Source organism: Aspergillus steynii (assembly GCF_002849105.1).
Source record: "Aspergillus steynii IBT 23096 chromosome Unknown P170scaffold_7, whole genome shotgun sequence".
Taxonomy (NCBI): Eukaryota; Fungi; Ascomycota; class Eurotiomycetes; order Eurotiales; family Aspergillaceae; genus Aspergillus; species Aspergillus steynii.
In genome coordinates this window covers 411,649-437,895 of record NW_020194404.1, presented here as the reverse complement: position 1 = coordinate 437,895, position 26,247 = coordinate 411,649, and the positions used below count along the sequence as shown (strand labels likewise).

Below are 26,247 nucleotides of genomic sequence, written 5' to 3'. Positions count from 1 at the left end.
GATCTAGGATATAAGCCTTAAATAATGTTGTACAAGATGCGTCATCATCATCTGCTAGTAAGTAGAACTACTCGTTACCGAAGTATATAATGAAGGCTCGTGGGCCAGTTGCAGGGATGCAATGGAGTCAAAACATGGACAAAGCATCTTCAAGACGAACTCCTCGCTCGTGACACAAGAACTCTTCTTTCTTGATTAGTCGAAAGGAATGGCAAAGAAAACCGTTACATGATTTGTTGTTGTTCAGCACTTTAACCAGGTTAGACACTGTCTAGCATCATCCGAAGAAGCAAACAACAAACAACTTACACACAACGGGGCTCATGATAAGAAAGCCCCAGCCACTTTATCCTGAGCCATGCCACCATTTCAAAGTCCAGGGTCAAATACCACCATCAATCAGTGTCTCTTTGACGCCAGCGTCCCGAGACCGCAACACAGCCGACTCACAACGGGCGTCTCTGACTCCCCAACCCACTGGCTATCCTTTCATTTCATGTCCTGAAGACGAAACAGACTACAGATGATTCATTCACGACCCCCCTGCCACAGACAAATAAACATTCGCAGCGTGGATCGTGTGGATCGATCGCCCGAGCTCCGGCGCTTACGTCGATCGTGCTCAGTAGGCGATTTGCTAGAGACCTCGGCGCTTCCAGCTGCAGGTTATTTTGGGCATCATGTTGGCGGTTAGAATGAGAGAGAGGACTAGACGGAGGATCCTCCATGAGATGAGGTGGGAATTGACAAGTTCTTGTTCTTTTCTTTCTTTCTTTCATTCTTTCACTCTTTCTCTTGCTCACGCGATACTGACTCTTTGTCGGCTTCATTGTCCATTCCTTTGGTCTCTATTGTCATTGAGTATTGAGACCTTGTTTTCACCCGATCGCTTCGCTCTTTGTATTGCGTGTGCCATTGCCAGATCCTTTCATCAGCTTATAATCAAGGGTTCGTCCTAGCGACTGCCACTTGGCGACTGCGAGCTCTCGAGAGCAACCAGCTGCATCATGGCCAAAACGACCGGATTCGAATTCACGGCTCGAGCGCCCTCTACACTCCTTCTTCTCGCTCTAGTCGCTACTTCGATCACGCCGACTTGTGCGCTTAATGCTCTCCTAGAACGTGCGGATAGCTGTCCCAAGACCTATTCGCGATGCGAGAACGCAGGCCTCCCGGACTCCTTCTGCTGCCCGTCGTCGTCAACGTGCGTTGCCTTGGACGGTGGAACGTCGGCCATATGCTGTCCCAAGGGACAGAGTTGTTCGTATATCCAGCCCATCACCTGCGACGTGCAATTGCAGAACGCAACCCTGCACGAGACGAACGCCATCAAAACTACCCGGCTGGACGATTCCCTGCCCAAGTGCGGAGACTCGTGCTGTCCCTTTGGATACAAGTGCAAGGGAAACGAGATGTGCGAGATGGACGACGACACATCTTCCTCGACCACCACAAAACCAAGCTCGACGCACACGACAACATCTGCTCCGTCCGAGAAGACCACCGCAACAAAATCAGACCCCTCCTCGACAACAGACCACGCCGTCCCCACGGTCGTATCGCCTACAAACCCCAAGGTTTCCGCCTCCCTCTCCTCCGACGGCAACTCCACCGCCGCCGCCCTGGCTGCCAAATGCCCTTCATACCCCAGCAAAGCCGTGCTCGCGGGCTTCTTCCCCGGCGCAATCTTTGGCGCCGTGCTCGCCGCCCTAGGGATGGTCTTCTTCCGACGCTGGCAGCACCGACAGCTGCCGGTGTCGGAAAAGGTCGCGCAGCACACGCAACGCTCCTCCAACGGCACTCTGATCGGAATCTCGAGCCCCATCCCAACCGAAGACACCTCCTACCGCACCGACTTCCTCCTGCGGCGCTCTCGATCCTCGAAACGGAACTCCGAGGGCGCTCGATCCGTGCTCCAGCGCACCGGCACCCGCGTCAGGAGTCTCTTCGGCTCAACCCCCAAGATCACCGTGCAGCCGCCGTCAGAGAACGTGCCTCAAGTGCCTGCGATCCCGCCCATGCCCGCAGCGCCTCCTCTGCCGGTCACCCCGCCGCGACAGACCCGGCCGCCGCGTCAGCCCAGCACGGAGAGTATCCGGGTGTATACGCCTCCCGGGGTGTTTGCGAACACGGGCGTGCTGAAGCCGGACCCGTATCCGAGTTTTCGCCCGGATACCACGTTCACGGACATGATTGATCGGGTGGGATTCAAGGATAATAAGGGCGATCCGTCGTACCGGGTGAACGAGACTCCTCAGGGTAGCCCGGACAAGATACGGATCCCGCGCAGGTCGTGATTCTCTTCATTATGAATTCTCTTTGGCTTCGGTTTGTTTGCATATGCGTGTTCTCTGAGATTGGAAACATTGCGGTTGCGTTTTCTGTATATTTATATAGATTCCCTGGAGATACCATCCCAATATAATGTGCATGAGTCGTGGATTAATTATGTCGAGCCGCGGGATAATCGAGCTCTTTTCAAAGTCAGCATTTAATAGTTTCATAAAGAAGGCATCTCAGTAGGAATAAAAAAGAAATCACATTGAATACCAAGCATACTATATTACAGTACGAAGATAGATATAAACTGGTAACCTCACTGACGTGCTCTCTTGGCCTTCCAACTGGCCAGTGCTCGCTTGACTTCCTTAAGCAATCCAACAACCAGTGGCACTCCAATAGGCCCCAGCAAGGGCAAATAGACGGCCACCTTGTGTTCGTCGGGGAAATAAACCTGACCGACCATGCTTTTCTCGAAGAAGCTGCGCTCGGCCTCCGACTCGGCGACGCGCGCGTTGCTTAATGCGGCGTGAAAGCGGCCTTCTTGTAGATGAGTGCATGCGGAAGTAAGATGGGTGAGGGTCGTAGACACGGAGGTCGCAACCGAGGCGGGAATAGGGATGGAGGGCAAGGACTCGGTAAGACGGGCCAAAGAGCCCATCGTAGACGAAGCGGAGAAAAGAAGGGTTGCGGCGCGGATGCGGATAAGGGTCTGTAGACGGAAGGGGAGAGAGGATGGCGTGGTTGGGGCGCCCAACAGGGTCAGCAGCTGGTGAGAGAAAGTCAAGAAAGCCGGGCGTAGAGACTCCTGGGGGAGAGACGAGGGATTTCTGGGATTCTCAGAGGTCTTGGACAAGGGAGGGTTAAGGAGAAACACCCCGCCCCATTGAGGGATGATCCAGCTGGTTGCGCTGCTCTCTTTCACGACCATCGGGGACTGAGAGGGGTCTGGCACGTAAAGAATGAAGTTGATCGTGGGACCGCTGCCAATACTAGGACTCAAAGGCCATTCCGCTGCATTGATGAAAGCGCTGAGATCTTCCGTCTTGAGGGTCCAAGCCCCCTGCGACTCGTCGTATTCCGGGAGGGGTGCCGTTGGCGAGAAGCCCGCGTAGAGCTGGACCTGAGTGTCGACGGTGAAGTTACTGATAGGCGAGTAGGCGTGCAGGAGAGGTGAGATGTACTCCTCCACGGCAGCCTGGATATCCCAGGACGAGGGTTGCGAGCCCGGCGTAAATAGCGAGAAGGCCAAGTGATAGGTGTCAGCGTGTTTCATAGAGCGGCGCAACCGCCGGCTGATGCTCTCTGCCAGCTGTGGAGAGATGGAATTGAGGAGCGCAGAGGGTTGCTGGTTGTTCGATGAGGCGGGAGTGTTGGTGTTTGCGCTCACGACATTGTTGTCGGACAACACATGCGCCACAATGGCTTTCTCTTCCGTGAACAGATTCTGGAGTGTTCCTGCGATATACGTCGACAATGGCGGGCTGGAGGATGACGGAGGGGGCACCTGGCTGGGCGGATAATAAACATCTAGCTGGGTTGTATCGGCATGAAGCTCCGACTGGGGCGCTGTCAAGTCATCGCGCGCGAGTAGGCGAACTGTCAACGCGGTGTCGGCCTTCCCATTCTCCTCTCTATCGTCGGATAGTTTGAGTCGGAGGTGATGCGCGGAGAACTCGTTCAGGTCATCTAGGGTGTGTTGCGTCGATCGGAGAAGATGCTGCGCGTCGGGTTCTGGCAGAGATGGGGCATCGAACCGGATATCGAGTGGAAATACTGGACGACAGATCTATCAATTGACTGATCAGCAAGGGTCGTCCGACAAGTGTCCGTCGCTCGTTACCTTTCCATCGGCCCAATCCACCATGTCCTCGATGGGCAGCCGAGCCCGGTAGATGGAAGTCGTTTTCCACCATATCGGAAACCCCAGGAAAATAATGACGGCCCAGAAGGCAGCGATCACTTTGAATCGCGTCTGGATGGCTTCTGGCTTCTCCGGGGGAGGAGCTCGCGGGGCGGACGGAGTGGCCATGGAGTCGTCTTTGGAGGGAGTCAGCGTCGAAGACCCCCGGTCTTCATTCTTGGCCGTCATGGTCAGGACATGCTTTGCTGGAATTTTATAGGCGATCCGGTTGCCTGCAGTGGTGCAGGAGGGAGTCAGTTGGAGAGGAGGGGAGTGGAGGAAAGACGGAGTTGGACAAGTAGTCGACGGGCGGAAATGCCGAAGTCACCGCAACCACCGCCATCCATCATCATCGCATTACAGCCAACTAAAAGACATACTATCATACGCATGGGAGAGCAATTAAAATTATCAATATTTGGTTCATACGGGCGCAAATTATCATTCTCATGCAAAAAAGAAACCAAACAATCCGGGTATCTTGGTCTACAGTATAAAACACAAAAGGACAAACCCCAAACACCTCCCCATGTTGTCTAATACTCCTTCTCGAATAGTTTCTGGATAGGTTTGGCGGCCTGGTAGGTCCGTTAGTCATCGATTGATACCGAAGAAGGGGGAAATGCAGGGGGCATACATCGATAAACCGTTCCAGATCCTGGTCCAAGCTGGCCAAATCATCCTTTCGCTTGTTATTCTCGGCGATCAGGGCCTGCTTGCGCTTGAGGAGTTCCTGTCGGGCCTGTTCAAGTTTCTCACGCTCGGCGTGTTCATGATTGATTCGAGCGACCATCAGTTCGTGGGCGTCGGAGTCGTTGTGTTCGGGGAACAGAGCTAGAAACTCCTCGACGGGGATCAAAGGGAGAGCAAGATACTTGTGGCTGAGAAGAAAGAGATCTGATTAGCGATGACAGGACGCGACAGTCAGAAGACTACCTACTCATAAGACTCGCAGGCGGCGATTTCGCCCGTCAAATGTCGCTGCTCATAGTACAGGTTCTGCAGCTGAAGATGTAACCGATCGATCTCCTGGCGACCTTCCGCGGTGGATTGTTTCGTCTCACGCACACGGAGAATGGCCTCGCGATTTTGACCACGCAGGCGAGCCAGCAGAGCAAATAACCGCTTCTGTTCCTTCGATGCGGCCAAGGCAGCTTCTTGCGGGTCGGAATCAGCGGTCGGATCCAAGGCAGCAAGCAATCGCTGGCACTGATCGCGCGTCTCGGCATTGGTGGACAGCACAGGCAGCAGCGAGGGTTCGGCGACCAGGTCACGGACGGCCATAGCGGTAGGCTCGAAGAGTTGAGATGGCGATGAACGTGGATGGAATGCGGTCGCTGATGGGCCGAAGAGCGCCGCTGATCCGGAGAGTCGAAAGTCTTTTCCTGTGGATAAAGTCCGACAGGCGCAGGGACGGAGTCAACGACGTAGGGCAGGTAGCGGCTGGTCTGGTCGCGAGCAAGTGGAATGAGGGCGTTTAATCATTGGAGGAGATTTGGAAGGAGAGAAAGAGGGCGGCGTCTCGGCGAGAAATTAATTAAATGGATTGAAGTTAATTGACGCCCCCCCACCTGACTCGCTCGCTCTCTTCTTCTCCTCTCCTCTCCGGTTCTTCGTTCGGCTCCATTTTTAAGTCTCTCCCCTCCTTTTTCCAGTTCAGTCTCTTTTCTCTCCCTTGCATTCGATTGCTTCGAGTCTGTTATTCTTTGCGTTCTTGGCTTTCCCTTTTCTTTCTTCTCTCCGACACCCTCCGACCTTCGGGCCCCAACCACCGTCGGACTTCTCAACTTCTCAGCCCAACAATACACTCCTTCTCCCTCGCGGTCGTGACATGTACATTTAGTCTCTCGACTCTCTGACCGGTGGGAATCTGTTGGACGGTATCATCATGGCCTGTTCGGCGCAATCCATGACCATCGAGTCGTACCCCGAAGCCTCGTCGAGTTCCTACGCCACTCCCTCCGAAGAAACCGAGCTTCTGCGGGACCGACGCCGAAGACACTCCTTTCATACGGCGAGGAAGCTTTCGTGCGACTACGATGCTGACGCTGTGTTCCTGAGAGTAAGTAGTCCGGTCGGGTGGCACACGCCTCCCCGTCTTGTCCCTCCCGCTGCCGAACATTTCCCCTGACCCGTTCGTCTATAGGTCGAACTCTTCCTGGCGGAGCTGGAACGACGCATGCACTGGATCGAAGAATATCGTCGCTCGCACATGGTCCAGGTCGACTCCAGTCTACGGCGCGGATATGCAACGCTCGAGGCCGTCCGAGACTCATGCTCCCATGCCTCAGGGGAACTCATGGGCAGTGGCAAGAAGAGAGCCAAGATTTTGGTGGAGACCCTCGAAGACCGCTATAACGATGCTCTGGCAACCAAGGAGACCCTGGAGCAGAAGGCTCAGGCTGGAATCCGTCTGATGGAGTCCTTTTTGACCGAACTGGAGTCCCGGGCCCATGCCGTGCGGGACCGAGGCATCTACGGCGCCCTGGACGACGGGTGGAAGGCGGTTGATTCGAAGCTGGTGCATGCCCGTGAGGTGGTCGATGAGGGCATGGAGCGTGCTCGCAAAGCGAAGGAGGCCCTGCGCGAAAACATTGACCAAGCCATCATGTTGGCCAAAGAGCAGCGGCTGATCACTTATGCGGATCTCCCGCACCCGTGGCGAGTCAACCCGCACATCCTGCAGGGCTATCGGTTTACCTCGTCCAAGGTGGAATGCTTCACTTCCATGTTCACCTACTCCAACGAGATGTTCAACATTTGGTCGCACCTGATCGGCTTGTTTATCGTTCTCTCGGTCGCCTTCTACTTCTACCCTCTGAATCCCAACTTCCACCTCAGCACCAACACGGACGTGTTGATCGCGGCCGTCTTTTTCTTCGCGGCGTGCAAGTGCCTGGTCTGCAGCACCCTCTGGCACACGATGAGCAGCATTGCCAACCAAGGTCTGATGGAGCGGTTTGCCTGCGTGGACTACACCGGCATTTCGATGCTCGTGGCGGCCTCCATCGTGACCACCGAGTATACGGCGTTCTACTGCGAGCCCGTGTCGCGTTGGACTTATATACTCACCACCATGTCGCTGGGAGTCGGCGGAGTCATTCTTCCCTGGCACCCGACGTTCAACCGGGCGGATCTCGCCTGGGCTCGAGTTGCCTTCTACGTCACACTGGCCCTGACCGGGTTTGCACCGTTGGCCCAGCTGACCTACACGCGGGGATTTTCATGGTGCCTGTACTTTTACGCGCCGGTCGTGAAGAGTATCATGGTATATTTTGTTGGAGCATGTGTCTACGCTTCCCAGGTGCCTGAGCGGTGGAGTCCCGGACTCTTCGACTACGTCGGAGGCAGCCACAACATTTGGCATTTGGCCGTCTTGGGCGGGATTCTGTTCCACTACTGCGCCATGCAGGATCTGTTCGCCAATGCCTTCCAGCGCGCCAAGGGAGAATGCCCCAACCTTGCTGGATAGATCTCGGCAAGTCTCCTTGTGCCGGTGGATTGAATTTTCCGTCTCCACCGTCCCATGTCTAGCTCGATTTCCCATCCATGGTTCCTCTAGGTTGTCGGCATGGCCTCCCGCATATTTCTTCCGGGGTCCCGGCCTCACTTTTCTTGTACATACTTTTGGATTCGCTATCCCTTCGGAGCCGTGCCCCTTGCGATCATGTGCTTCTCGGGATTCAGCATGGTGCCTTTGTATCTACGGTGACCCTTCCCTCTGGTCCTCGGACTGGACTTTATCACTAAGCATTACGTTTGCGGTAAATAGAGAGCATTGTCAGATTTCATCAAAAGTGTCATTCATCGGCAGCCGCCGAACTGTTCTTCGCATCAATGGAGATATTCTAGAGACCTGTCTATACATTCGATTGATTTCTATCTGTCGTGACATCGTGAAATGACCATCTCAGTTTTGGATGGTGTTATGTGCTCAGGCAAATGGTTGACCCGGATAATCTCGTGGGATTGCAAATTTGGCGTGGATTCAATCTCCGTGCCTGCGGGCGTTACTCCAAGCCTGTTCTCAAATCCCACGTGGGTTGACTGCTGAATGCGTGGTGACATTTGTCGAACAGGCTTGGAGAGACAGTCCCAATTCGAACCCGAGACTGAGAAGTCTTCTGAGAGCATGACTGACTTGCAGTGGAATGTACGCTGTGCACAATCTAGGGAAATCACGATTCGCTCTTCTCGTCACCTTCGGGAGCAGCATCTCCCTTCTTGAGGAAATGGCCCTGAATCCAGGCCCGATACATTTTCAGTTTCTGTTGGCGGTTGACAATCAGCCGGTTGTCGACGGCTAGTTTCTGGACTTCAAACGCTCCTGGCTCCGCAGAGGAATCCGTGGCACCCGCCTCTTCGTCTATCTTCTCCGGCAGACCCTTCTCGGGAGTCCACTGACCCCACATCTGACGCAGTTGCTCCTTGTCAAAGAAGTACACACGCGTGCCGTCGCCACGGATGTAGAAGTTCTCTCCCATATACCGACCCTTCTTGAACCGCACCTGGGCCAGGTCGCCACGTCCGTAATCACGGAAGAGAACCCGACCGCCGGGCTTCAAGACACGGTGCACATTGCGAATGGCTTGTTCCCACTGGTTCGGAGCAAGGGCGGAGAAAATGAAGATCAGAATCACCACATCCACCGACCCCTCGGTCAAACCTGGCGGCAAGCCATTCTGGTTCTCGTCCGGCACGGCCGAGACGTCCCACACGTCGGCAGTCATGAACTTCGTGTTATAGTGCTCGCTGTCGCGCATCACCTGGACGGCTGTCTTGGAGAAATCGCACGCGTGAATCATGAGCTCTTCGTTGGCGTTATTCAGCAGCAACGGGAACGCCGTGTTTCCAGCGCCAGCGCCCACCTCCAGCACGACCTGGCGACCTGCCCCCGCAGTCGTGACGTCGGCTAGAATGGGAAACTCCTGACGCAGCCATTTGCGGTCCTTGAAGAAGTTGGCCGTGTTGTTCTTGTAGAATAGATTCCACCACTTGGCGGGGTCGGCGTTGAAGCGAGCCCGGTCGAAGTCGGAGACGGGCGATTCGCGCTGCTTGGCGTACTGGTTTTCGGCGAACGCCTTGAAATCATCATCCGGCTCGACGTGGTCCCAGGCGTTGAACTCGTATACGTTGTCGCCCTGTTCGAGGTAGCGCGAGCCGAACTGGAAGGGATCGGTGCGTTTGAGGTTGTTGGCGGGGTCGTGCGAACGATGCGGGGGGACTTGAGGCGGTTGCACGATCTGAGCAATGCTCAAGATATCCTGGGGGTCGGGAGGCGAGATTGGATTTGAGGACGACATGGTGATTTCTCTATCTGGTCGAAGGAAAGAGAAAGAAAGAGAGAAAGTCTTCAGGGGGGACAAAAGGAGGTCCTGGAGGCAAACCTTGCGGAGAAAGAAAAAAAAAAAAAAAAAAAGCATGAAATGGCGGGGCCCCTGGCTGCCTCAGGCACCAACGGGCCTGGATCGGAGCCCCTATTTGGCATGTGGGATGGACCAATCAGCGCCGGCTCGGAATGTGGATGCCTGAGGGATCTGCAATCTGTTCGCGGCCTCAGGCAGCAGAATACGAATCTCACGGGATTCCGTCCTTCACTTCCATTCCTTGTCTCTGCTTCTTTTCTCTTTCTGACTCACGTCGGGCTTTCCTCACTCTCCTCACCTCCTCCCGAGTCTCGCTCACAGCTGGTGATAGGCTGTGTGTTGTGTGATATCTGGCCTCTTTGTTCATTGCGGAATGACCTGACCGGCTCGTCATTCTTATTCTATTAGCGCCTGGCCTTACCTACTACTACTTACATAGTAGACATACACAACCGTGCATCGGTCATCATTTCTTTACAGCTTTTCTATATACTCCCACTGCCAGCCATACTCACCAAACCCACCATCTCAAACCAAATCGACCCAATCTCCCTAGAATATGGGCATATTCAGCTGGCTCTGCTGCATCCCATCCAGCCCATCCCCTCCCCCGCTCTCAGCCTCGCCCCAGCCTCGTCCCCATTCCACCACCACCACAGCAAGCAATGCCCCCAACACAGAAACAGGCTACACGTCCCCCACCGGCCTCCCAGCCTACACGCCCCGCCCCGTCAGCATCCACGAAAAGACACTAGAGCTACACATGCGCGATCCCCCGATCTCATCCACCTCGGCACCCGACCAGCACCAGCACAGCTACCCCGACGAAAAAGCCCCCTACCGCTACTCCATCGACCACCCCGCCCCCGGCAACCGCCCCGAGGATCTCTCCTCCGACGTCTCCTCCGCTATCTCCTTCACCAGCAGCTACGGGAACACCTCCACCGCGACGAGGGACACGCCCCCGCCGCCGTACTCGCCCCGAGACGGATCCCCCGTGCCGAGTCGCTCGCAGTCGGTTTCTTCGGGCTCGGGGCCGGGGCCGGGAATGGTGTCGATGGGGTGGGCTGTAGGTACTGGTACTGGGAGTGGTGGGGGTGGACCGGCGCAGATTATGCAGATTGCGCAGCCGAGACCGGTCTTTCAGAGGCAGGAGACGCTGGTGAGGAGCTTGGTGGCTAGGAGGAGTGTGGAGGAGCAGGTGGACAGGAGGAGGTCGTGTGAGGGGAGGGGGTATTAGCTCTCCTGCTTTCTTTTTCTTTTCGTATCTCATATCTTTGGCTGTTTGGGTGCGATGTGGTTGGATATACTAATGATTATGAGGGATGGGTCATGGTGGATTAATGTAGCATGGGATTCGGCGTTAGGGATTGTTCGTTCTTTATACTACTATAATAAGTCCTGGGTATGTCCGGGATCAATAATAATCAATACATTCTGTACAGGAAGAGTTCTATCCGTCCATAGCATGTCTGGTGACTATCTATAGACCCCAAATGGCTCAGGACTGTTCAGGTCAACCAGCGCCATTCGATCTTGCACATGTCGCAATAGATACCCGCCCACCTCCGCCGGAAACTTCAACAGCGCCAGAACCCGCGGATCGTCGCTGTACTCCAGATACATGCAGATAGCCACACACTCGGACTTGATCCTCGTCTCCATCCACCAGAAATGCACCGAGTCCACGAGACCCAGCCACCAGGCCAAGATGAGCAACGCAGGGGGATCCTTCGCCAGCAACCGCTCGTAGAACGGACCGGTCAGTCGGCCCATGAAGTTCATGTACATGTTCACGCTGCGGATGGAGCGCTCCGCGGAGAGCAGCGGGGTGAGCATGCGCACTGGCCAGAGATAGGGATTCGTAGCTCTGGTGCTGGTCTCGTCGATGCCGCAGAGGTCAGCGAATGCGGGATCGAGACCCTCGCGACCAGGCCGTTCGTCGTCGAAGAGGGGGTTCTCTTTGCGGGACGCCATGAAGAGGTCGAAGTACATGCTTGTGCGCAGCCAGGGCCTGGTTAGGCCGAGGAGGTGGCTGAGGCCTCGCTGGAGCATGAACCAGTTGAGGGAGTCTGGGTGGTCGGAGAAGACGAATGAGCTGCGGGGGTTGTAGGTCTCGAGGCGGAAGGTGTGTACGGTTAGAAGGAGACAGGCGGAAAAGAGAGGGTCCATGTTGTGAGGCCCGATGCGCGAGATTTCCTGCGAGTACTGGCTGATGGCCTTTTGCCAGTGGTAGGCCTCGACGGCGGCGTGGGAGCTGTTGTCCGGGACAATGTGGCAGAGGTGGGTTGCGGCGGTGCCGATGACGGTGTGCATGAGGAACGGGGACTGGGTGATGGTTAGGACAGTGTTTGAGATTTGGGATGTAATATGTCAAGGGTGCGGCTGACATGGAATGCGAGCTGAATCATTTTACTTCGGAGAAGACCTTCATTGGTATTGTTGCTGACGGTGGGCATTGTGTATTCATGAAAATGGTGTAGGGCACGAAGGCTGTCAGACAGCTTTCCATCTCTAGGGTTGATCTGTAGCAGCATGTTGATCTTGTTGGAAATTGCTGATAGTGACATTGTATATGCGGTCGAGTCTGGCGAGCTCAATTTGGGCGCCTTCTCAGCCACAAGCGCACCAATGTCTTTGTCAGGCTTGGAGCTCGTCTGCGACTCATAAGAACAGTCTAGGTCATGTTTTTGGCATCGCAGACAGTGTGGTTTAGTTTCATCACACTAACCATGGTCAGATACTCCTACATGAGACACTGCTCTATCTGGGATAGATATCTAAGTGGCTTGGTTTACCTTGAGTCTTCGCTCCTTGCACTTGACACAACCACCACGAGACTTCCGATGGGCTCGCCGGGCATGATAGACACTCTTCTCGGTCCTTCCAGAAGGTTTCACCCCGGGAGGCCGACGCAAAGATACCCGGAATACACTCTTCTGTCCCTGCAGGGTCCCATATGGTTTGGAAGGGCTGTGCGACTGTGCGCTTTTGGGGGGCGTACTGTTCGAGGTTGTTGGCATTATGGATCAAATCAAACGATTGAGTTAAGCAGCTAGCTGCGTCACGATCTAGGACCACCGATCTGAGATCCTTGATACTGCAGTCCGGGGGATGTGCTGCCCAAAGACAAGCGTGGCAGGCGAATTATCCCAGTTCTGCATCCTCATTTGCCCAGCGGACAATGTGTGTGGAGCAGCCCATCAAATTAAGCGTGAATAGAAGGAGCGCTTGCTACTATGCAGCACACTAAACAAGAACAGTAGATTGGAATGGCAGACCGCGAGGTGTTCAGAGACGAAGGCGTTGGGGGCGAGGCTGGCACTAGTCCCGACTCGGCAATTCTCGTATTCGCCCATTTTATAGCATTTGAGGAACTATACTTCTTCTTCTACAAATGCCTAATGATATGGTTGATTGTTCTGGCAAAGCCATCATACCCGGATATTAATCAATGCAGCTCATATACTATGCACTCGCGGGACTCCGTTCCCCAAAGTAGAAAAGTAGACACGCTCATAACTTCATACACCGTTCGTTAAGTTCTCAACACGCGGCTTTCAACCGATCTGGGCATTCGAAAAGTCCATTTCTGCATCGCTTGTTAGAAAAGTCAAGGGCTCGACGATCGATCGACTTACCAGGGTGTTCGGCCTGGAACTTCTTCAAGATATCCATCTTGCGCTGCTCATCGCTGCTGGGACCTCCCATTTCCTTCTGTCGCTGATCGTACATCATCTTCTCGACCATGGCCCTCGTCTGGCCGTCCAAATCGCTGAGCTTGGACGATTCGGGGGTGATCTTGCTGACGTCGATCTTCGGCGCCGAGGTCACCACGTGCGGCCACCATTCTACCTTGTTGACCTTGTCCAGGTGAATCGCCACCTCCTTTCCGGGGGGTTGCGACGTCGTCTCCAGAGTCCACGAACATTCATCCGCGAGAACGGGGTGGGGGAAATCGCCCTAGAGTGGTATTAGCCTTGCGATTCTTCCTCTTCCCATGAAGGAGATCGTCCTGAGTAGGAGAAAAAGGAAGGAGGTACCTCAATAAACGGCTCCTGTCCCTTGATGGCGACTTTGATCTTCGTCTTGGTCAAAACCACATCCATATCCCTGCCCTTGATGTTCCCGGGAATCGGGATCGTCACGTCCACGTCCTGAATGCTCTGAGTCCATTTGTACGGCAGCTGGGCCTGCTCGGCGTCCTCCTTGGCCTTGCGCTCTCGTTCCTCGCGCTCGCGCTCGGCGGTCTCGCCCGCGGTGGGATCGCGTTCCACGTCGGTAGACATTGCGGTGGTTGGGGGGTGTAGGTTGAGGAAAGGTTCGCAGTCGTAGCTCTGGAAGCTGTGGAGGGGCAATGGTGGGGTCAGCGATTGTTCCGTTGCGGTGAGCAGCGACGGTGGGTTGACCTACTTTGTGGATTTTGTCAACAGTCAAACAGTCAGGCACTGCGACGGAGTTCAGAAAAGGTGTGGACTGTGGAGATCGAGAAATGGGAAAGTCCGGAGTGATTCGAGCATCTTCGACGTGACTTCATCGCGGGACCCGCTCGCTCCATCCGCCTAAACTGCTTTGGGCTTCGTCACTCTCCTGTCAATGTCATCTTGGGATTCGTGCGTTATGCTTACGTTCATTCTATTTAAAGTATTTGGAGATGTTGGAGATGGAGACATTCATTTAAACGCTAGAAGCTCTCTATTCTCCCCGAATCAGCACCCCGCGGTATCGCATCTTGCCTTCTCTAAGCACTTGCATTGCCTCCTCGATACCCTCCCCAGTCAACGAAAAGGTCTGGGTTGTAGGGAATATCTTCTTCTTCGCTGCAAATTCCAACAGAGCTCGAGTACTGTGGCGAGAGGCAACCAAAGAGCCCTGAACCCGAATACCTTGGAAGCACAACTGCAGCGTGGGAATCGCAGACGGCTCGAACGTCGCAGTCAGCGGATAAATGGAGCTGGGCGAATCCATGAGTGGAATTAGACTGATACAGGTTAGCTATGGTCATTTGTCAATTGGCAGGCCACATACGATTGGTAATCCAAACCACCACTTCCGCAAAGCAGCAAATGCTTGAGAGGCTTCAGGTCCTTCGGCTTCTCTCCTGAGCGAAACACATGATACTCAGAAGCACCGTACTCCGTGGCTTCTTGTCTCTTGGACTCGGAGCTTGAGAGAACAACTACGTGATAGCCCAGTGCAGCGGCAAGCTTGATGGCGATATGCCCAAGTCCTCCGACACCCATGATCCCGACCCGGTCTCCAGCTTCGATGCCAAACCGGGTCAAGACAGTCCATACTGTGGCGCCAGCGCACATCAAGGGTGCAGCAGCGACCGAGTCTAACTCTGCTGGGAGAGGGAAGACACAGTTGGCATCCCACACAGCGCCCGAGCTGAATGTTCCATTATCGAAGTCAGTGAACCCATACTGCTTTCGCTCCTGGCAATACTGGTCCCAACCTGAGACAGTGTTAGAAACCCAAACCAGTATATCCTCGAAGGTAAGAATCTTACCAGTAGCACAGTTATTGCAAGCTGCACAGATGCTATGAGTGTATCCAAATCCCACTCGGTCCCCGACTTTGACCGAGGCAACGCCAGGACCAAGGGCCTTGACAATACCAACACCTTCGTGTCCTAGAACCTGGCCTGATTTCAAATAATGCTCGTCTGTTCCACACAGACCTGATACCGTGGTCTCGATGTAGACCTCGTTTTGCTCCAGCGTGCGGGTCACCTTGTCGGCAACAATCTTGCCCTCAGAAGAGCCACGGAAAACGTCATATGTCACGCTCATGTTGAATTGGGATGATACAGACTTGTGCTACATCCATACGGGCGTCCAATGTTATTTAATTTATATCGATGCAGCGTGGACTGTTGACTAAACATGATAACTAATCTCATTTCTCTGTTCGGATCCTTTTTTTGGAGTCGCCACGATGGTGATGTCCAACATAGGAATGAACGGGTTATGAATTGCCCCGTTGCAGACTGATTCGGAGACTTTCAACTTATTCATGGCATGTTATCATCAGCAGAATGGTGGAGGTGTTAGCCTACAGCTCCACGTAAAGAATGGCTTCCAAGTGGGGATAGACTGACAGTAGCCAGTCACTAGTACTAAATCGATCCGTCACTGACCAAGAGGATATGACAAAGAGGATCGGAGTGTTTTATCCCGTCCTCAAATCCCGATTATGGATCATCGGCTACTTTCAGGCCCAACTTTGTTCCGCTTTAACCTACTAAGAGCTGCGCTTCGGAACGTGTCGTTTACAGGGCGCGCGGATATCATCGTATCTCGGCAGTGTCACTGCGCCTTATAGACAGATTCCAGGTAGGAGCCTTGGAACTGGCGGCAGATTGGGAGACAAACAGCCTGAAATATACTATGCAATTCCTCGATAGAATTCCCGGATTACTTCCTATTCCAATTCATGGGGTTGGATCCGTAACATCGTCACTAGCCAAGGAGACTTCAATAGCAATAACAGATGATTCGACTCCATTTCCAATCCCCCCAGAAGACCCCCCAGCCAATGCCTTAAACAGCTAGATCCTCCCTCGTCCTAATCTCCTCCAGCAACTCCACAAAATCCGCATCCCCCTCTCTCGCCCGCTCCTCAAACGTAGCCATATTATCCTTCAACCAAGTCGTATCCCCACCGGCCTACATTCCTCAAACATTAGCCCCAACCCGAGTACCATATCCCCTGTCTACCCCCAAGTAAAACAGAGAGAAAGATAGGGACAGAAGAGGGGCAAACAAACCGTCGGCAACAAAATCCCATTCTCCAACCCCGCCGTGATAGCGCCCAGCACAAACACCCGATTCAGCTCCGTCTCCTTACTGCCTCGCTGGCCGCCGTTCACGATCCCGTTCCAGGCGTCTTCGATCTTCTGCGCGAGATCCTGGAAGTCGGCCGTTGTTCTGGTTCCGCCGGCGCGGACGTGTGCGAGGATGCGGTTGATGCGGCGCTGGGGGGTTCTTGTTAGTGATCCTTGGTCTTGGATTTGGAATTCGGGGTGGGTAAGTAGTACTAGCTACTAGCTGCCAGGGCAAAAGGAAGAGAAGAGAGGGTAGGTGTCATACCTCCTTTCCAGCAATGTAGTTACACTGCCTTGTCGAGTCGACGAACTGCACGTTCACGAAAAGGCTGGGGGTGGTGAACTTGCGGGTGTGGATGTGCGTGAGGGTTTGGGCGAGGGCGTCTCGCTGGGACTTGTCGAGGGGGATGGCATGTTCGATTGTGTAGAGGGGCATTTTGCTTCTTTCTGTCTTTCTGGGGGTGGATTGAGATGAATGTTCTGGATATGAAGATGGTTGGGTGGATTGGAGGGGTGGTATTTATGTAGTATGGAATGGCTATCTACTTGCGGAGTAAGTCGGGGTAAGATGATTTCAAAGACTGAGGCCGCTCATTGGATCAATGCGTCTGTGTCCATACTGCAAAGACCTCCAGAACTACATTTATGATGTCAGAACAGTCGGGCGAGACTATTTGCTAGTCGAGACCCGGCCGATAACCACATCCTCGGCTACTATGCAAGTCCCTTCTATTGTGGCTTGAGTCGGAAACACCTATTCGTAGAAACCAGAAACTACCAATATCCAAAACTAATAAGCGGAAAATTCATTAATCACATAGATAGATGCATTTGTGCAGATCAAATTACTTTTCTAGGTTCACCCATCACACATCCGACAATATCTCGACTCCAGGGTAAGCTCGAATCACCGCTAGATAAATGCCTTGAAATGGGACCGAAACGGCAAAACACATGAACGGAGCTCTATCATATGCCAGCAGGCAGAACGATGTGTTATCAAGATGTCAAGATGCTTGGTGCATGTGCAGTGGAGCGTTATGCGTATGTATTCTTCCTCTGAACTCGACGGTGGCATGCTTCCTGCGCATTCATGTCGACTGTATGTGAGATTCGAGACTCTGCATACAAAATCTGAGTCGCTCATCGAGTTTCAACAAAAACAAAAATGAAAAGAAAATAGAAAATCCCGCCATAACGCCGTCAACTAGACCCGAACGATTGCTCAAAATTCCTAAACCGAAACACCGAAACTGAATGCAATAATACCCGAGATCCTACTCGGTGCTATCTGTGAATATGTCCTCGAGGAAAAGCTCAGTCCCAGAGGCGTCCCTATGATCACCGGACTGATAGGCCGAAGAAGCGTGGGCGTTCTGGGAGACATCCTCTACTTCTTCCACCTGAATGCCCGGCTGCTCAACCGCGTCAAAAAACTGCCCTGCAAATTCCGCAACCTCGTTGGCAATCTTGGTCTCGACGATGCCCTCCAGCATCTGCATGTCTTTCTTCCATTGCCGCTCCCGTCGTTCTCTTTCTTCATCCACGCGACGGCAGGTCCCATCCCGCTCCCGGATCCTTAAGCAGTTAGGGCAGAGATAGTTGACTTCGCAGAAAGTGCAGTTGCAGGGAGGGCTCGCTTCGATGCATTCCTCACAGACGTGCACTGAGCAGCTCGTGCATTCCCGCAGGACACTGGCACACCGTTGCCGCTGATCGCCGACGGCGCGGTACTGAGGACAAAAGAAGGACTGACAACCTTGCCACTTCGTAGGTTCTATCGGCGACTCGCAGTAGACTGACGCAGGTGATGAAGAGCGCGACCGGTTGGAGTTCGAAATGGAAAAACTCCGATACCGATCAGGGTCGGGGTTGGAAGAAACCACCATCGGGTCAAGGCTGTCGGCAATACCATCGGTGGGGACATCCTCAATATAGCTACTGGCTGCCGAGCCGACGGCACGTTGAGTACGATACGGCAGATCAAATTCAGGCGGCGGACTTGCGAACTGGAGAGGCGGCGAGACGTAGGATGGGGAGCCCAGTTGAGAGACCGACCCAGTTCGGTTCTGGATAGACATCTTCTCCAGGGTTAGGTCACGATACCCGCAGATTCGCAGGCGGAGGCCGCGGAGATCATGCTCAATGCACAGCGGCTTCGAGCAGCTCTTGCAATGAACCTTCCATTGCGGAGTGTCGTAGCATTCCTGGCACAGGTTCCGCGGACAAGCGGTCGGGTCTCGGTCTGGAGGGCCGAGCAGCCATTTCATCATGGCAAGATGCCCTGCTTCCAGCGTGTAGTCCGGCTTCTGGGGATCGCCATAGGCATATTTGGGAAAGTTCTTGCTCCACTCGTTGGCCGAGTACTCTAGGTCCTCCCAGCCCTGGCCCCGGGGAAGCGGCGCCGCACGAACCTGATTCACGTCCCGGTTAGGAGTTCCGATACTGATACCACCCCCGCCAGAGAAAATGGGCTCCGTACAACACCAATGAAAGTTCAGGTTGGGGTAGGGAACGGCGGTATGATGGTTCACAGCGTTAGTCCCCACAAGGTAGCTGGGAGGGTCTTGCATGAGGCACGGCGAGTTCACAGCACCTGGCGCCCACCACAGGGAGTCGGGCTTTTCCTCGGCGGTAGAAGACTGGGGACGACACCGGACAAAGGGCCGATCGTATGCACAGCTGGCACAGAGGGTTTTCCGGCACCCGACACAGTGCATGAGGATACTGCATTGCTCACATCGCTCCGAGATTGGCTCATAGCAGTGGTCACAGCGAATGTTCTCCACGAAGCGCCTGTGGCTCCAACGCCGGTGTGCCGGCAGGTTTTTGCCCTCGCCATAATCCCTTCCTTCCCCTGTCCCAAGAGGCTCGCCGTGGCAGCCGGTCTCGCAGTGCTCCCACAGCTTGCCGTCCTTCTTGGACGGGCGGAATCCCTGATCAACCGGGCCAATCCAGTTCTTCGACCTCCATAGCCGATCAAAAACTACCCAGACCTCAGGGGACCCCTGGGGGACCCTCATGGAAACATATCCCCGTCGTCTGAAGCACCGTCCAGCCGGGGTAGAACACCACGCCGTATCGGTCCAAATACCTAACTTGTGACAGAGATTGACCAGTTCGTGCGTTGGCTCCGAATCCGAGTCCTTCCGTGTTAGGGAGGACGATAGATACGGCCGTCGGCGATGATGACGGCACCGATATGTATACAGACTTTTAAGTGCGAGATGCTTTGTACACGGCGAGCTGCCGATGTTCTTCTCCATACTCACGTCGTATTGCAGTCCAAACATCATCAAATAGGGAATAATGTGATATTTGAGAGACACATTCTTGCATCCACGGACAGACAGATGCTCCAGAGTCTCACGTCGCGAGTGTAGCACCGTCGAAATGAGAATCTGCCCGGATACGGCCGTATTATCCAACTCCAGACTCGTCAGACACGGGCTAAACGGGATGACCACGTGCATCAGGAGCTGATCCAGCGCATAGGGTCGGGACTGTCGAGAGACGATCGCATCCGAGCTCCCCGGGACCACCACCCGCAGCGGGGATGGGTTGCTGGATGGATAGAACAGGCGAAACGACAGCTGCTTCCATGCCGTCGGGTATGATCGGAGGAAGGATCGAAGGTAGGCGGAAGAGTGGTAGAGCTTAACGATGGTATCGGTCGGGATCTGAAGCAGCAGAGATTCAAGGATGGGGGCGTGGGTGGTGAAGACTCGCTCGAAGGTCGACAGCGATCGCTGGGCTGGGATGACCGACTGCTCCAGCGCCGATGCTACCAGCACCTGGCTGGGGCCGGTATCGTCCATGGCATCGAAATCCGATCTCTCCATCGCCGTCGCGGGCCAGTCGAGAACAGATGGCACGACGCAGGCGGGATGCGGTGGACTAGTATTTCTTTGCTTTCACCTCGTGTATTGCAGTCAGGCTGCGAGAGGTCACAGTGACGCGAGCTCGCGAACGCAGCGGAGAATGCGGTCGACGCAGGACATCATAAGGAGGGCGGAAGGGCGACAATGCGCAAGGACGGAGGACCGAATCTAGAGAGAGGCCATGCGAGGCCATCCAAGGGCGGGAATGACAGGAGATCGAAGGGGACAGGATTTAGGCGCCGGGAGGGAGGAGAAGAGGCTTGGGACAACTCAGACCAAATCCAACTCATTCCGGGATCTGCCCGTTGCATCATGTGATAGGTCGCCCCGAAAGAGGAGGTCAGGTTGGGTCCTTGCTCGAGAGGGGTCATTATTATTGTGATGGATTATTATTTTCCCTTCTTTAATCTATTGCTTCGTGATGGCCTCTGCGGTGGCGCCTGCGACCGGGGCTTCCATTCGCTGCGCTCCGCTGTCCTCCTCGCCTCGATGCTTTGCCAATCCAAACGGGGTATGATATCTCTCGATCTAGTCTCCTTGAGTCCCTAGTCCTCGCAATAACGCCCAGATAGTCCGGGTCCCATCGGTCGACCCGTTTTGCTGCGGGTGTTCCTCGCTGCTAAATCCTGCTAATCACGCTTAGGCCCGAGTCTAGTGCTTCTCTATTGATCCGCCCTCCGTGTATCCCCTTGCGATGCCCTTGCGCCCTTCCACCACCAGCGTACTGTCCCGTGGCTCGTCGTCTTCGTACTGAATATCGAAATCGCTTCCCAGCCCCTTCCACGTCCGCTGCGACCGTAAGAATTCCGCCCCTGGCGACAGGGTGCCGCCGATCATGGCCACATCCCCCTTTGCGCGCCGGGCCAGTGCTCGCGCTGCAGACGGTCCGCCGGCCGCAGAGGCAGCGTCGTCGGCAGTAACGCGGGGTGCAGGATTCCGCATGGGACGCGAGTGCGAGACGTACCGTCCAGTGCGTAGGTCGAACTCGGGCGGCGCGGACTCCTCTTCCGACATTTCATCCTCCTCGTCGTCCGCGTTCGCGTCGCCGGTCGAGGCGTTGGCATCCTCAGCGTGGTCCGGTTGGTCCAGCACACTTTGGAAGTCGCTCTGCCAGGCTCCAGTCCAGACCCGCTCGGCATCCCCCTTGAGCGTAAGTTCCAACTCAAACGGAGTGATCACCGGTTTCCAGAAATCTTTGCTGTCGACCAGAGAGCTCTCCCAGCAGCCGATCACCACCCAGCCACCGATCTCGCTGAAATTAGCGACCTTGGCGGCATTGAGCTTGCCCACCACGAACAGGTAGCTCTTCTTGCCGGCGGCCGCGATGCGCTCCCGCACGTGATCTACGATGTGCAGGTAGTTCTTCACGCTAAGCGTGTTGACCAAGATGCCGAAGATCGGCACCGTGCTGAGCGAGGTGAGAATGGCATATCGTCGCCGCAGCGTCGCGGCAGTCGACGCGGGAACAGGCTTGACATGTTCGTTGGCCAGATCATTCGTGGGATAGATATAGATGGAAGCGACACGGGATGCAAGGGTCAAGAGGAGTGCGGTAGGAGGATCGGAGATGTGGAAAAGCTGCCAGTCCGACAAGGTCTCCGACGAGTCGCGCACCGAATCAGGTACAGTTCGGTTGGGGATGGCGGACGACGGATTGTGGAGCAGCTCCGTGGCGAACAAGTTGGTGTAGCCCTCCTCTACCAGACGAGAATACAGCGAGGGAACATGGTCCGTATAGGTGACATCGGCTGCGAGGATGACCTTCGTGGTTGTATCGGGGTAGGTCTCCTTGAACGCCCGCACCACCGGCTCCATCGGCAGAGGCTTGTGCGTAAACACATAAATCACCGGCAGTCTCGCGGTGGGAGACAAGCAAGACCGTCCGTAATGCACAACCACGTCGGCATCGACATGCTCGGCAGCCACCTCGTCGACACAGCAGGTCCCGTAGGAAGTGTCCGCCAAAATGTACAGTTTGGGCGACGGCTCCTTCGCCTCCACGTTGAGCTGAGACACTCCTTGGGACAGTCCGTTCACATCGGCGCTGGTGTCCGTCCCATTGCCCTGCGCCTGCGAGCCATTACCCTCGTTTGTATCGACGTCGCGCGTGTCCAATCCCCGACTGAGCAGCTGGAAGACTCGCGGAGCATCCGGAAGCATGTCATCGGGGAACTGAAGAGCGATGCGTTTGTACCGTGCCTGACGAATTTCCTTCAGCGTGCGATCGATATCATAGGTAATCGACAGCTCATCATCCGACAAAGACCGAGTCGTATCGTGCGAAGTGACGGGGTCGGTGGACTCTAGGATGCGATCGTCCGGAGTCGACAGGACGGGCGCTGCCTCCATTTCGGTGCCCATTTCGACAAGATGGGTGAGTCGCTAGGTATGGAAATGTTGACGAGAGGATGCGACGGGAATTGGGCGAGATTGTCGAAATGGCGCGGGGTGAGAAAGTGGCGGATATTTTTTTTTATCGCGAGGCCGCAAAGAAAAGAAAACCCCCACTTGCCCTTCACCCCGCCATCCGCAGAGCCAATGATGCGTTCGCCAATTACGGATCCTCATTGATGGCACCATCTTATGATCTTACATAGTGGCATTCTTGTGGGATGGAGATTGCTGAGATCTACTCCCAGAAATTATGTACAGGAACGAAACTAACTGGCGATTATCACAGATCTGCTCGCGCCGGTTCGCCCGCCCAAACACGCCGAATCAATTCCCGGATTGGAGTGCGCTCAATCGCTCGCGGGTTCCAGTATGGATTGCCCACAGCAATATCGGCTGCCTTATCGACGTCTTCTTCCTTCATTCCAAAGTCGTGAAGACCCCTCTTGACCTTCAGTTTCGTCAGGAGGACGTTGAGACCGTGAATGGCATCCCCGTTGCTGTCGGGAAGAGCCTCGGCCAGCTTCTTCAGGGCCTCCGGGATCTTAGGAGCATTGTAGGATATGGCATGCGGGAGGACAGCCGTATGGGTTTCTGCATGAGGCAAGTTGAAGCTTCCTCCCAGGGTATGGCATAGTTTATGGTGGATGGACATCCCCACGCTGCCGAGGCAGGTTCCACAGAGCCAAGCACCGTACAGTGCGAGGGACCGGGCAGATTGCGATCCAGGGTTCTCTACGATCTCCGGCAAAGCAGATGCCAGGGACCGAGTGCCCTCGATGGCCATCAGGTTGATGACGGGGTTTGTGTTGCGGGCGTACAGTGCCTCGACTGTCAGTGGAGTCAGCCTTGGAGTTGCGATGGCATGGCAGAAGGACAGGAATAGGAAGCACACTCACCGGCATGAGCAATGGCATTAACACCGCTCGTCGCGCTCATCGCCGTCGGCAGCGTCATGGTCAAATCGACATCGTAGATCACCGTGCCAGGCAGGATCTTAGGATCCGAGCGGGTCTTCTTCAGCCCGTCGGCCGTTTCGCCCAAGATCGGCGTCATTTCACTTCCTGCATATGTAGTCGGGATGCAGATATGCGGTAGCCCAGAGCGGATGCTGATGGCCTTTCCCAGGCCAATAGTGCTGCCTCCGCCGACGGAAATGACCGCGTCCGCGCCCTGGGCCTGGGCATACTCCAGCGCTTTGTCTGTGATGTGCGTCGGCGTGTGCATGGTCGCCTCGCTGAAGATGCCGGCTACTTGGCCCTTCAGGACGGCCTGGACGCTCTCGGCCTGTCCAACCTGCTGTGGTGTCGAGAGTACCAGCGGCGCCTGGACGTTCAGTCGTGCGATCTCATCGGGCAGTTTCTGGAGAGTGCCGCTGCCAAAGATGACACGGCCGGGGTTGGCGTTGTATTCGAAGGCATCCATGGTGTTGAGGAGGTGCTGTGCAGGATTCCAATCTGTCGGAATGACAAGATGGAGACCACTGCTGGTTACCTCGAATTATAAGAGAACCGTCGCATAGCCGTCCAAGCTTGATCATCATGATTAATCCTCGCAGCTCCCCACACCCCACCGTCGGACGCCTCGAGTCATTGGGGCAAATCATTCTACCGTGGGTCTGTTCCGCGGGACTCGGCAGTTACGCTTCATTCGATTCCGGGGTCGATCTTACATTTTAGACAGAATATAGATAGTAGAATATGGCCAGTTTCATTGCATGTCCGACAGAGGATGAGAATCCAGTGGCGTAGGATATACTACGTAGAGATCCTCCAGAGCGGTACTTTACATCTGAAAACAGAGAAACATTGAATCTTATAGATTCGTTATCATTAAATATGTAGGCGGACATGATGCATAACAATTGACTTTTGGAAATGCTGTACAGCAGGACTGCGTCCTCATGGGTATACCCACAATATGCTTTCTAACGCTCTTTTCATGATCTCCTCTCTGTCCTGGGACATGATATTCGACTTGCCAAACCGATCGATTTAGTCAAGGTCATGGAAAGCCATGATGTTCTGAGCGCCACCGCGATCTTTGCCCTTGTTCTTCTTGCGCTGCTTCCGGCGCGACTGGTCAGTCTTGCTCTCGTTATCGCTATCATCGGAATCGTCGCCGTCGTCGCTGTCATCACTATCGGCCATCATGTGTTTGCCGTGCAGGGCTCCGTTCACCGATCCGGCAGCCTCATGCCACACCTTGACGATTTGTCCTCCACCGCTGACCATGCGACCTTCGACATCGAAGTCCAGACCGACCACTCCCTCCGTTTCGTCGTGCATCACTTCCGACACCACCCGGTTGGCACCGATCTTGACAAATTTCACCTTTCCACTGCCCATACCAACGGCGACCATCTTGCCCTTGCCCAGTTCCTCGGGGATGACAGTGAGAGTCTCCAAGGCCTCTCCTCCGTCGGCGGCGCGCTGCACGTAGATCCGTTCGTCCTGATCGTCCCACGCGCCCTTTTCCCAGAGCGTCAGCACTCCACTCGAGCCGCCCACAATCACTTTCTCGCCACGGCTGGTCCCCGACGAAGGCAGACCGCCCATGTACACCGAGCTGGTCAATTCCTCCTCCTGGTCTTCGCTGCGCACCATAACGCCACGTCGGAGATCCGTCACCGCCAGCGTGGTGCCGCCCGTCGACACCCATTGTTTGCTGTATCCTGAAGTGCTGGTGTCGGATGCCGGGAGCGGCGTGAGAGAGGAGATGTAATCATCGTGGGGGTGGTGGCTCTGCTCCGGCCGGGCGGAGACTTTTGAGTACGGAATGCGCAGGTCGTAGAGATGCAGGGCGCTCGAGTCCGTGGCTAGCAGAAGGGTCTGAGGGGAGAGAGCGTGGACAATCGTGGGGGCATCGACAGATCTGGTTGAACAGAATGGTTAGAAATGAGGAAATACAAAAACAATTAACCACAGCCACTGGAATCGCTAAACTTGTTCGATCCATTGACCGCAACCGCATTCCTTAAACCCTTCGATTGCCAAATTCAGACTCACCCATCTTTCGTGGTAGGAATCGCAATCTTATTTTCCACCATGCCGGTCTCCGCGTTCGCGGCTTTCACCAACCCGTCCGTGCCGGCAGAGTACAGCGTTTGTCCATCCACTCCGAACGTCAGGCACCGACAGCTGCCCTTGTGCCGTCTCGTCCTCCACATCGTATCAATGTGTCCGCGGCCATTGCGCGACGAGGACGTCGACGCTCCGTCGCTGTCGCTGTCGCCTTCGTCCGATGGCAGCCGGAAGGTTTGCACATGGCCGGAAGAGAGACCCACGGAGACGACGGGCTCATTGGGGTGCACAGCCTGGGAGAACAGGTCTGCCGACAGGGGTAGAGTACAGACCGTATCGAACATGGCGAGGGGTGGGGCGGGAGGAGGAAGAAGAGGAGGAGGAGGAGATTATTTCGAAGCGTCTCAAAAGCAGGACTTCTTCACCTTCCATCAAAAGCTCTTTTTTTCATTGAAGCTGCCGTTTTAACAGCGGGGCGCCGTCTTTACACCCGCTCGTACCTGCTGATACCTCCTTACCCGGGATATTGGCTGAGACTTCTCGTAAATTACCGTTATGACTGTGAAAGGCCACA

The 26,247-nt window shown here is 54.9% G+C and overlaps 16 protein-coding genes across 16 annotated transcripts; 4 read left to right on the top strand and 12 right to left on the bottom strand.

Annotated features, from left to right (window-relative positions):
• Positions 1-1,007: 1,007 nt before the first annotated feature.
• P170DRAFT_365630 (uncharacterized protein) lies at positions 1,008-2,297 on the top strand (the record flags this gene model as incomplete). Its single annotated transcript, XM_024844715.1, has 1 exon — positions 1,008-2,297. The coding sequence occupies one exon, from the start codon at positions 1,008-1,010 to the stop codon at positions 2,295-2,297; it is 1,290 nt and encodes a 429-aa protein (XP_024700761.1).
• A 251-nt stretch (positions 2,298-2,548) lies between these two features.
• Positions 2,549-4,447, bottom strand: PIG-S (GPI-anchor transamidase GPI17). Its single transcript, XM_024846985.1, has 2 exons — positions 4,124-4,447; positions 2,549-4,069 (listed from the first exon to the last, which is right to left on the bottom strand). Exons 1-2 carry the CDS (start codon positions 4,370-4,372, stop codon positions 2,597-2,599), a joined length of 1,722 nt encoding a protein of 573 aa, XP_024700760.1. The 5' UTR covers positions 4,373-4,447; the 3' UTR covers positions 2,549-2,596.
• Positions 4,448-4,579: 132 nt separating this feature from the next.
• P170DRAFT_439217 (uncharacterized protein) lies at positions 4,580-5,666 on the bottom strand. The gene is made up of 3 exons (XM_024849792.1): positions 5,124-5,666; positions 4,821-5,064; positions 4,580-4,761 (listed from the first exon to the last, which is right to left on the bottom strand). Exons 1-3 carry the CDS (start codon positions 5,465-5,467, stop codon positions 4,720-4,722), a joined length of 630 nt encoding a protein of 209 aa, XP_024700759.1. The 5' UTR covers positions 5,468-5,666; the 3' UTR covers positions 4,580-4,719.
• Positions 5,667-6,071: 405 nt separating this feature from the next.
• Positions 6,072-7,655, top strand: P170DRAFT_364248 (hemolysin III family protein; the record flags this gene model as incomplete). Its single annotated transcript, XM_024844635.1, has 2 exons — positions 6,072-6,245; positions 6,330-7,655. 2 exons carry the CDS (start codon positions 6,072-6,074, stop codon positions 7,653-7,655), a joined length of 1,500 nt encoding a protein of 499 aa, XP_024700758.1.
• Positions 7,656-8,361: 706 nt separating this feature from the next.
• On the bottom strand, positions 8,362-9,486 carry P170DRAFT_363795 (tRNA(Thr) (cytosine(32)-N(3))-methyltransferase; the record flags this gene model as incomplete). Its single annotated transcript, XM_024844608.1, has 1 exon — positions 8,362-9,486. One exon carries the CDS (start codon positions 9,484-9,486, stop codon positions 8,362-8,364), a length of 1,125 nt encoding a protein of 374 aa, XP_024700757.1.
• Positions 9,487-9,857: 371 nt separating this feature from the next.
• P170DRAFT_244319 (uncharacterized protein) lies at positions 9,858-10,909 on the top strand. The gene has a single exon (XM_024842973.1). It carries the CDS (start codon positions 10,109-10,111, stop codon positions 10,787-10,789), a length of 681 nt encoding a protein of 226 aa, XP_024700756.1. The 5' UTR covers positions 9,858-10,108; the 3' UTR covers positions 10,790-10,909.
• Positions 10,910-10,990: 81 nt separating this feature from the next.
• P170DRAFT_413673 (Zn(II)2Cys6 transcription factor) lies at positions 10,991-12,797 on the bottom strand. The gene is made up of 3 exons (XM_024846984.1): positions 12,348-12,797; positions 11,940-12,275; positions 10,991-11,877 (listed from the first exon to the last, which is right to left on the bottom strand). The coding sequence occupies exons 1-3, from the start codon at positions 12,570-12,572 to the stop codon at positions 11,029-11,031; spliced, it is 1,410 nt and encodes a 469-aa protein (XP_024700755.1). The 5' UTR covers positions 12,573-12,797; the 3' UTR covers positions 10,991-11,028.
• Positions 12,798-12,903: 106 nt separating this feature from the next.
• Positions 12,904-14,040, bottom strand: P170DRAFT_439213 (NudC domain-containing protein). The gene is made up of 4 exons (XM_024849791.1): positions 13,963-14,040; positions 13,593-13,893; positions 13,191-13,512; positions 12,904-13,141 (listed from the first exon to the last, which is right to left on the bottom strand). The coding sequence occupies exons 2-4, from the start codon at positions 13,836-13,838 to the stop codon at positions 13,110-13,112; spliced, it is 600 nt and encodes a 199-aa protein (XP_024700754.1). The 5' UTR covers positions 13,839-13,893; positions 13,963-14,040; the 3' UTR covers positions 12,904-13,109.
• Positions 14,041-14,059: 19 nt separating this feature from the next.
• P170DRAFT_244291 (uncharacterized protein) lies at positions 14,060-14,708 on the top strand. The gene has a single exon (XM_024842971.1). The coding sequence runs from the start codon at positions 14,146-14,148 to the stop codon at positions 14,527-14,529; it is 384 nt and encodes a 127-aa protein (XP_024700753.1). The 5' UTR covers positions 14,060-14,145; the 3' UTR covers positions 14,530-14,708.
• Positions 14,208-15,384, bottom strand: P170DRAFT_439212 (GroES-like protein). Its single transcript, XM_024849790.1, has one exon. It carries the CDS (start codon positions 15,342-15,344, stop codon positions 14,541-14,543), a length of 804 nt encoding a protein of 267 aa, XP_024700752.1. The 5' UTR covers positions 15,345-15,384; the 3' UTR covers positions 14,208-14,540.
• An 802-nt stretch (positions 15,385-16,186) lies between these two features.
• P170DRAFT_244236 (uncharacterized protein) lies at positions 16,187-16,991 on the bottom strand. Its single transcript, XM_024842970.1, has 2 exons — positions 16,644-16,991; positions 16,187-16,528 (listed from the first exon to the last, which is right to left on the bottom strand). Exons 1-2 carry the CDS (start codon positions 16,812-16,814, stop codon positions 16,268-16,270), a joined length of 432 nt encoding a protein of 143 aa, XP_024700751.1. The 5' UTR covers positions 16,815-16,991; the 3' UTR covers positions 16,187-16,267.
• A 217-nt stretch (positions 16,992-17,208) lies between these two features.
• P170DRAFT_439211 (uncharacterized protein) lies at positions 17,209-20,596 on the bottom strand. The gene has a single exon (XM_024849789.1). The coding sequence runs from the start codon at positions 20,218-20,220 to the stop codon at positions 17,656-17,658; it is 2,565 nt and encodes an 854-aa protein (XP_024700750.1). The 5' UTR covers positions 20,221-20,596; the 3' UTR covers positions 17,209-17,655.
• On the bottom strand, positions 20,300-20,770 carry P170DRAFT_244185 (uncharacterized protein). The gene has a single exon (XM_024842969.1). The coding sequence runs from the start codon at positions 20,628-20,630 to the stop codon at positions 20,379-20,381; it is 252 nt and encodes an 83-aa protein (XP_024700749.1). The 5' UTR covers positions 20,631-20,770; the 3' UTR covers positions 20,300-20,378.
• On the bottom strand, positions 20,661-22,699 carry P170DRAFT_439210 (2-(3-amino-3-carboxypropyl)histidine synthase subunit 1/2). The gene has a single exon (XM_024849788.1). It carries the CDS (start codon positions 22,618-22,620, stop codon positions 20,911-20,913), a length of 1,710 nt encoding a protein of 569 aa, XP_024700748.1. The 5' UTR covers positions 22,621-22,699; the 3' UTR covers positions 20,661-20,910.
• A 234-nt stretch (positions 22,700-22,933) lies between these two features.
• P170DRAFT_364007 (maleylacetate reductase) lies at positions 22,934-24,075 on the bottom strand (the record flags this gene model as incomplete). Its single annotated transcript, XM_024844621.1, has 2 exons — positions 22,934-23,481; positions 23,550-24,075. 2 exons carry the CDS (start codon positions 24,073-24,075, stop codon positions 22,934-22,936), a joined length of 1,074 nt encoding a protein of 357 aa, XP_024700747.1.
• Positions 24,076-24,475: 400 nt separating this feature from the next.
• On the bottom strand, positions 24,476-26,096 carry P170DRAFT_439207 (putative nucleolar protein Jip5). Its single transcript, XM_024849787.1, has 2 exons — positions 25,659-26,096; positions 24,476-25,524 (listed from the first exon to the last, which is right to left on the bottom strand). Exons 1-2 carry the CDS (start codon positions 26,015-26,017, stop codon positions 24,645-24,647), a joined length of 1,239 nt encoding a protein of 412 aa, XP_024700746.1. The 5' UTR covers positions 26,018-26,096; the 3' UTR covers positions 24,476-24,644.
• Positions 26,097-26,247: the final 151 nt, after the last annotated feature.

Excerpts from the sequence above, each read along its gene's own strand:
- PIG-S (XM_024846985.1), bottom strand. The coding sequence starts at position 4,372 with ATGACGGCCAAGAATGAAGACCGGGGGTCTTCGACGCTGACTCCCTCC. Across the intron at positions 4,070-4,123 it reads TGGATTGGGCCGATGGAAAG|ATCTGTCGTCCAGTATTTCC; the intron begins GTAACGAGCGAC and ends GTCAATTGATAG.
- P170DRAFT_439217 (XM_024849792.1), bottom strand. The coding sequence starts at position 5,467 with ATGGCCGTCCGTGACCTGGTCGCCGAACCCTCGCTGCTGCCTGTGCTG. Across the intron at positions 5,065-5,123 it reads GCCGCCTGCGAGTCTTATGA|CCACAAGTATCTTGCTCTCC; the intron begins GTAGGTAGTCTT and ends CTTTCTTCTCAG. Across the intron at positions 4,762-4,820 it reads ATCTGGAACGGTTTATCGAT|GCCGCCAAACCTATCCAGAA; the intron begins GTATGCCCCCTG and ends CGGACCTACCAG.
- P170DRAFT_244319 (XM_024842973.1), top strand. The coding sequence starts at position 10,109 with ATGGGCATATTCAGCTGGCTCTGCTGCATCCCATCCAGCCCATCCCCT.
- P170DRAFT_413673 (XM_024846984.1), bottom strand. The coding sequence starts at position 12,572 with ATGCCAACAACCTCGAACAGTACGCCCCCCAAAAGCGCACAGTCGCAC. Across the intron at positions 12,276-12,347 it reads GCAAGGAGCGAAGACTCAAG|TGTGATGAAACTAAACCACA; the intron begins GTAAACCAAGCC and ends GACCATGGTTAG. Across the intron at positions 11,878-11,939 it reads TGATTCAGCTCGCATTCCAT|TCCCCGTTCCTCATGCACAC; the intron begins GTCAGCCGCACC and ends ACCATCACCCAG.
- P170DRAFT_439213 (XM_024849791.1), bottom strand. The coding sequence starts at position 13,838 with ATGTCTACCGACGTGGAACGCGATCCCACCGCGGGCGAGACCGCCGAG. Across the intron at positions 13,513-13,592 it reads GACAGGAGCCGTTTATTGAG|GGCGATTTCCCCCACCCCGT; the intron begins GTACCTCCTTCC and ends ATACCACTCTAG. Across the intron at positions 13,142-13,190 it reads GTTCCAGGCCGAACACCCTG|AAATGGACTTTTCGAATGCC; the intron begins GTAAGTCGATCG and ends CAAGCGATGCAG.
- P170DRAFT_244291 (XM_024842971.1), top strand. The coding sequence starts at position 14,146 with ATGTCATCTTGGGATTCGTGCGTTATGCTTACGTTCATTCTATTTAAA.
- P170DRAFT_439212 (XM_024849790.1), bottom strand. The coding sequence starts at position 15,344 with ATGAGCGTGACATATGACGTTTTCCGTGGCTCTTCTGAGGGCAAGATT.
- P170DRAFT_244236 (XM_024842970.1), bottom strand. The coding sequence starts at position 16,814 with ATGCCCCTCTACACAATCGAACATGCCATCCCCCTCGACAAGTCCCAG. Across the intron at positions 16,529-16,643 it reads ACTACATTGCTGGAAAGGAG|CGCCGCATCAACCGCATCCT; the intron begins GTATGACACCTA and ends AGAACCCCCCAG.
- P170DRAFT_439211 (XM_024849789.1), bottom strand. The coding sequence starts at position 20,220 with ATGGAGAGATCGGATTTCGATGCCATGGACGATACCGGCCCCAGCCAG.
- P170DRAFT_244185 (XM_024842969.1), bottom strand. The coding sequence starts at position 20,630 with ATGACCCCTCTCGAGCAAGGACCCAACCTGACCTCCTCTTTCGGGGCG.
- P170DRAFT_439210 (XM_024849788.1), bottom strand. The coding sequence starts at position 22,620 with ATGGGCACCGAAATGGAGGCAGCGCCCGTCCTGTCGACTCCGGACGAT.
- P170DRAFT_439207 (XM_024849787.1), bottom strand. The coding sequence starts at position 26,017 with ATGTTCGATACGGTCTGTACTCTACCCCTGTCGGCAGACCTGTTCTCC. Across the intron at positions 25,525-25,658 it reads ATTCCTACCACGAAAGATGG|ATCTGTCGATGCCCCCACGA; the intron begins GTGAGTCTGAAT and ends CTGTTCAACCAG.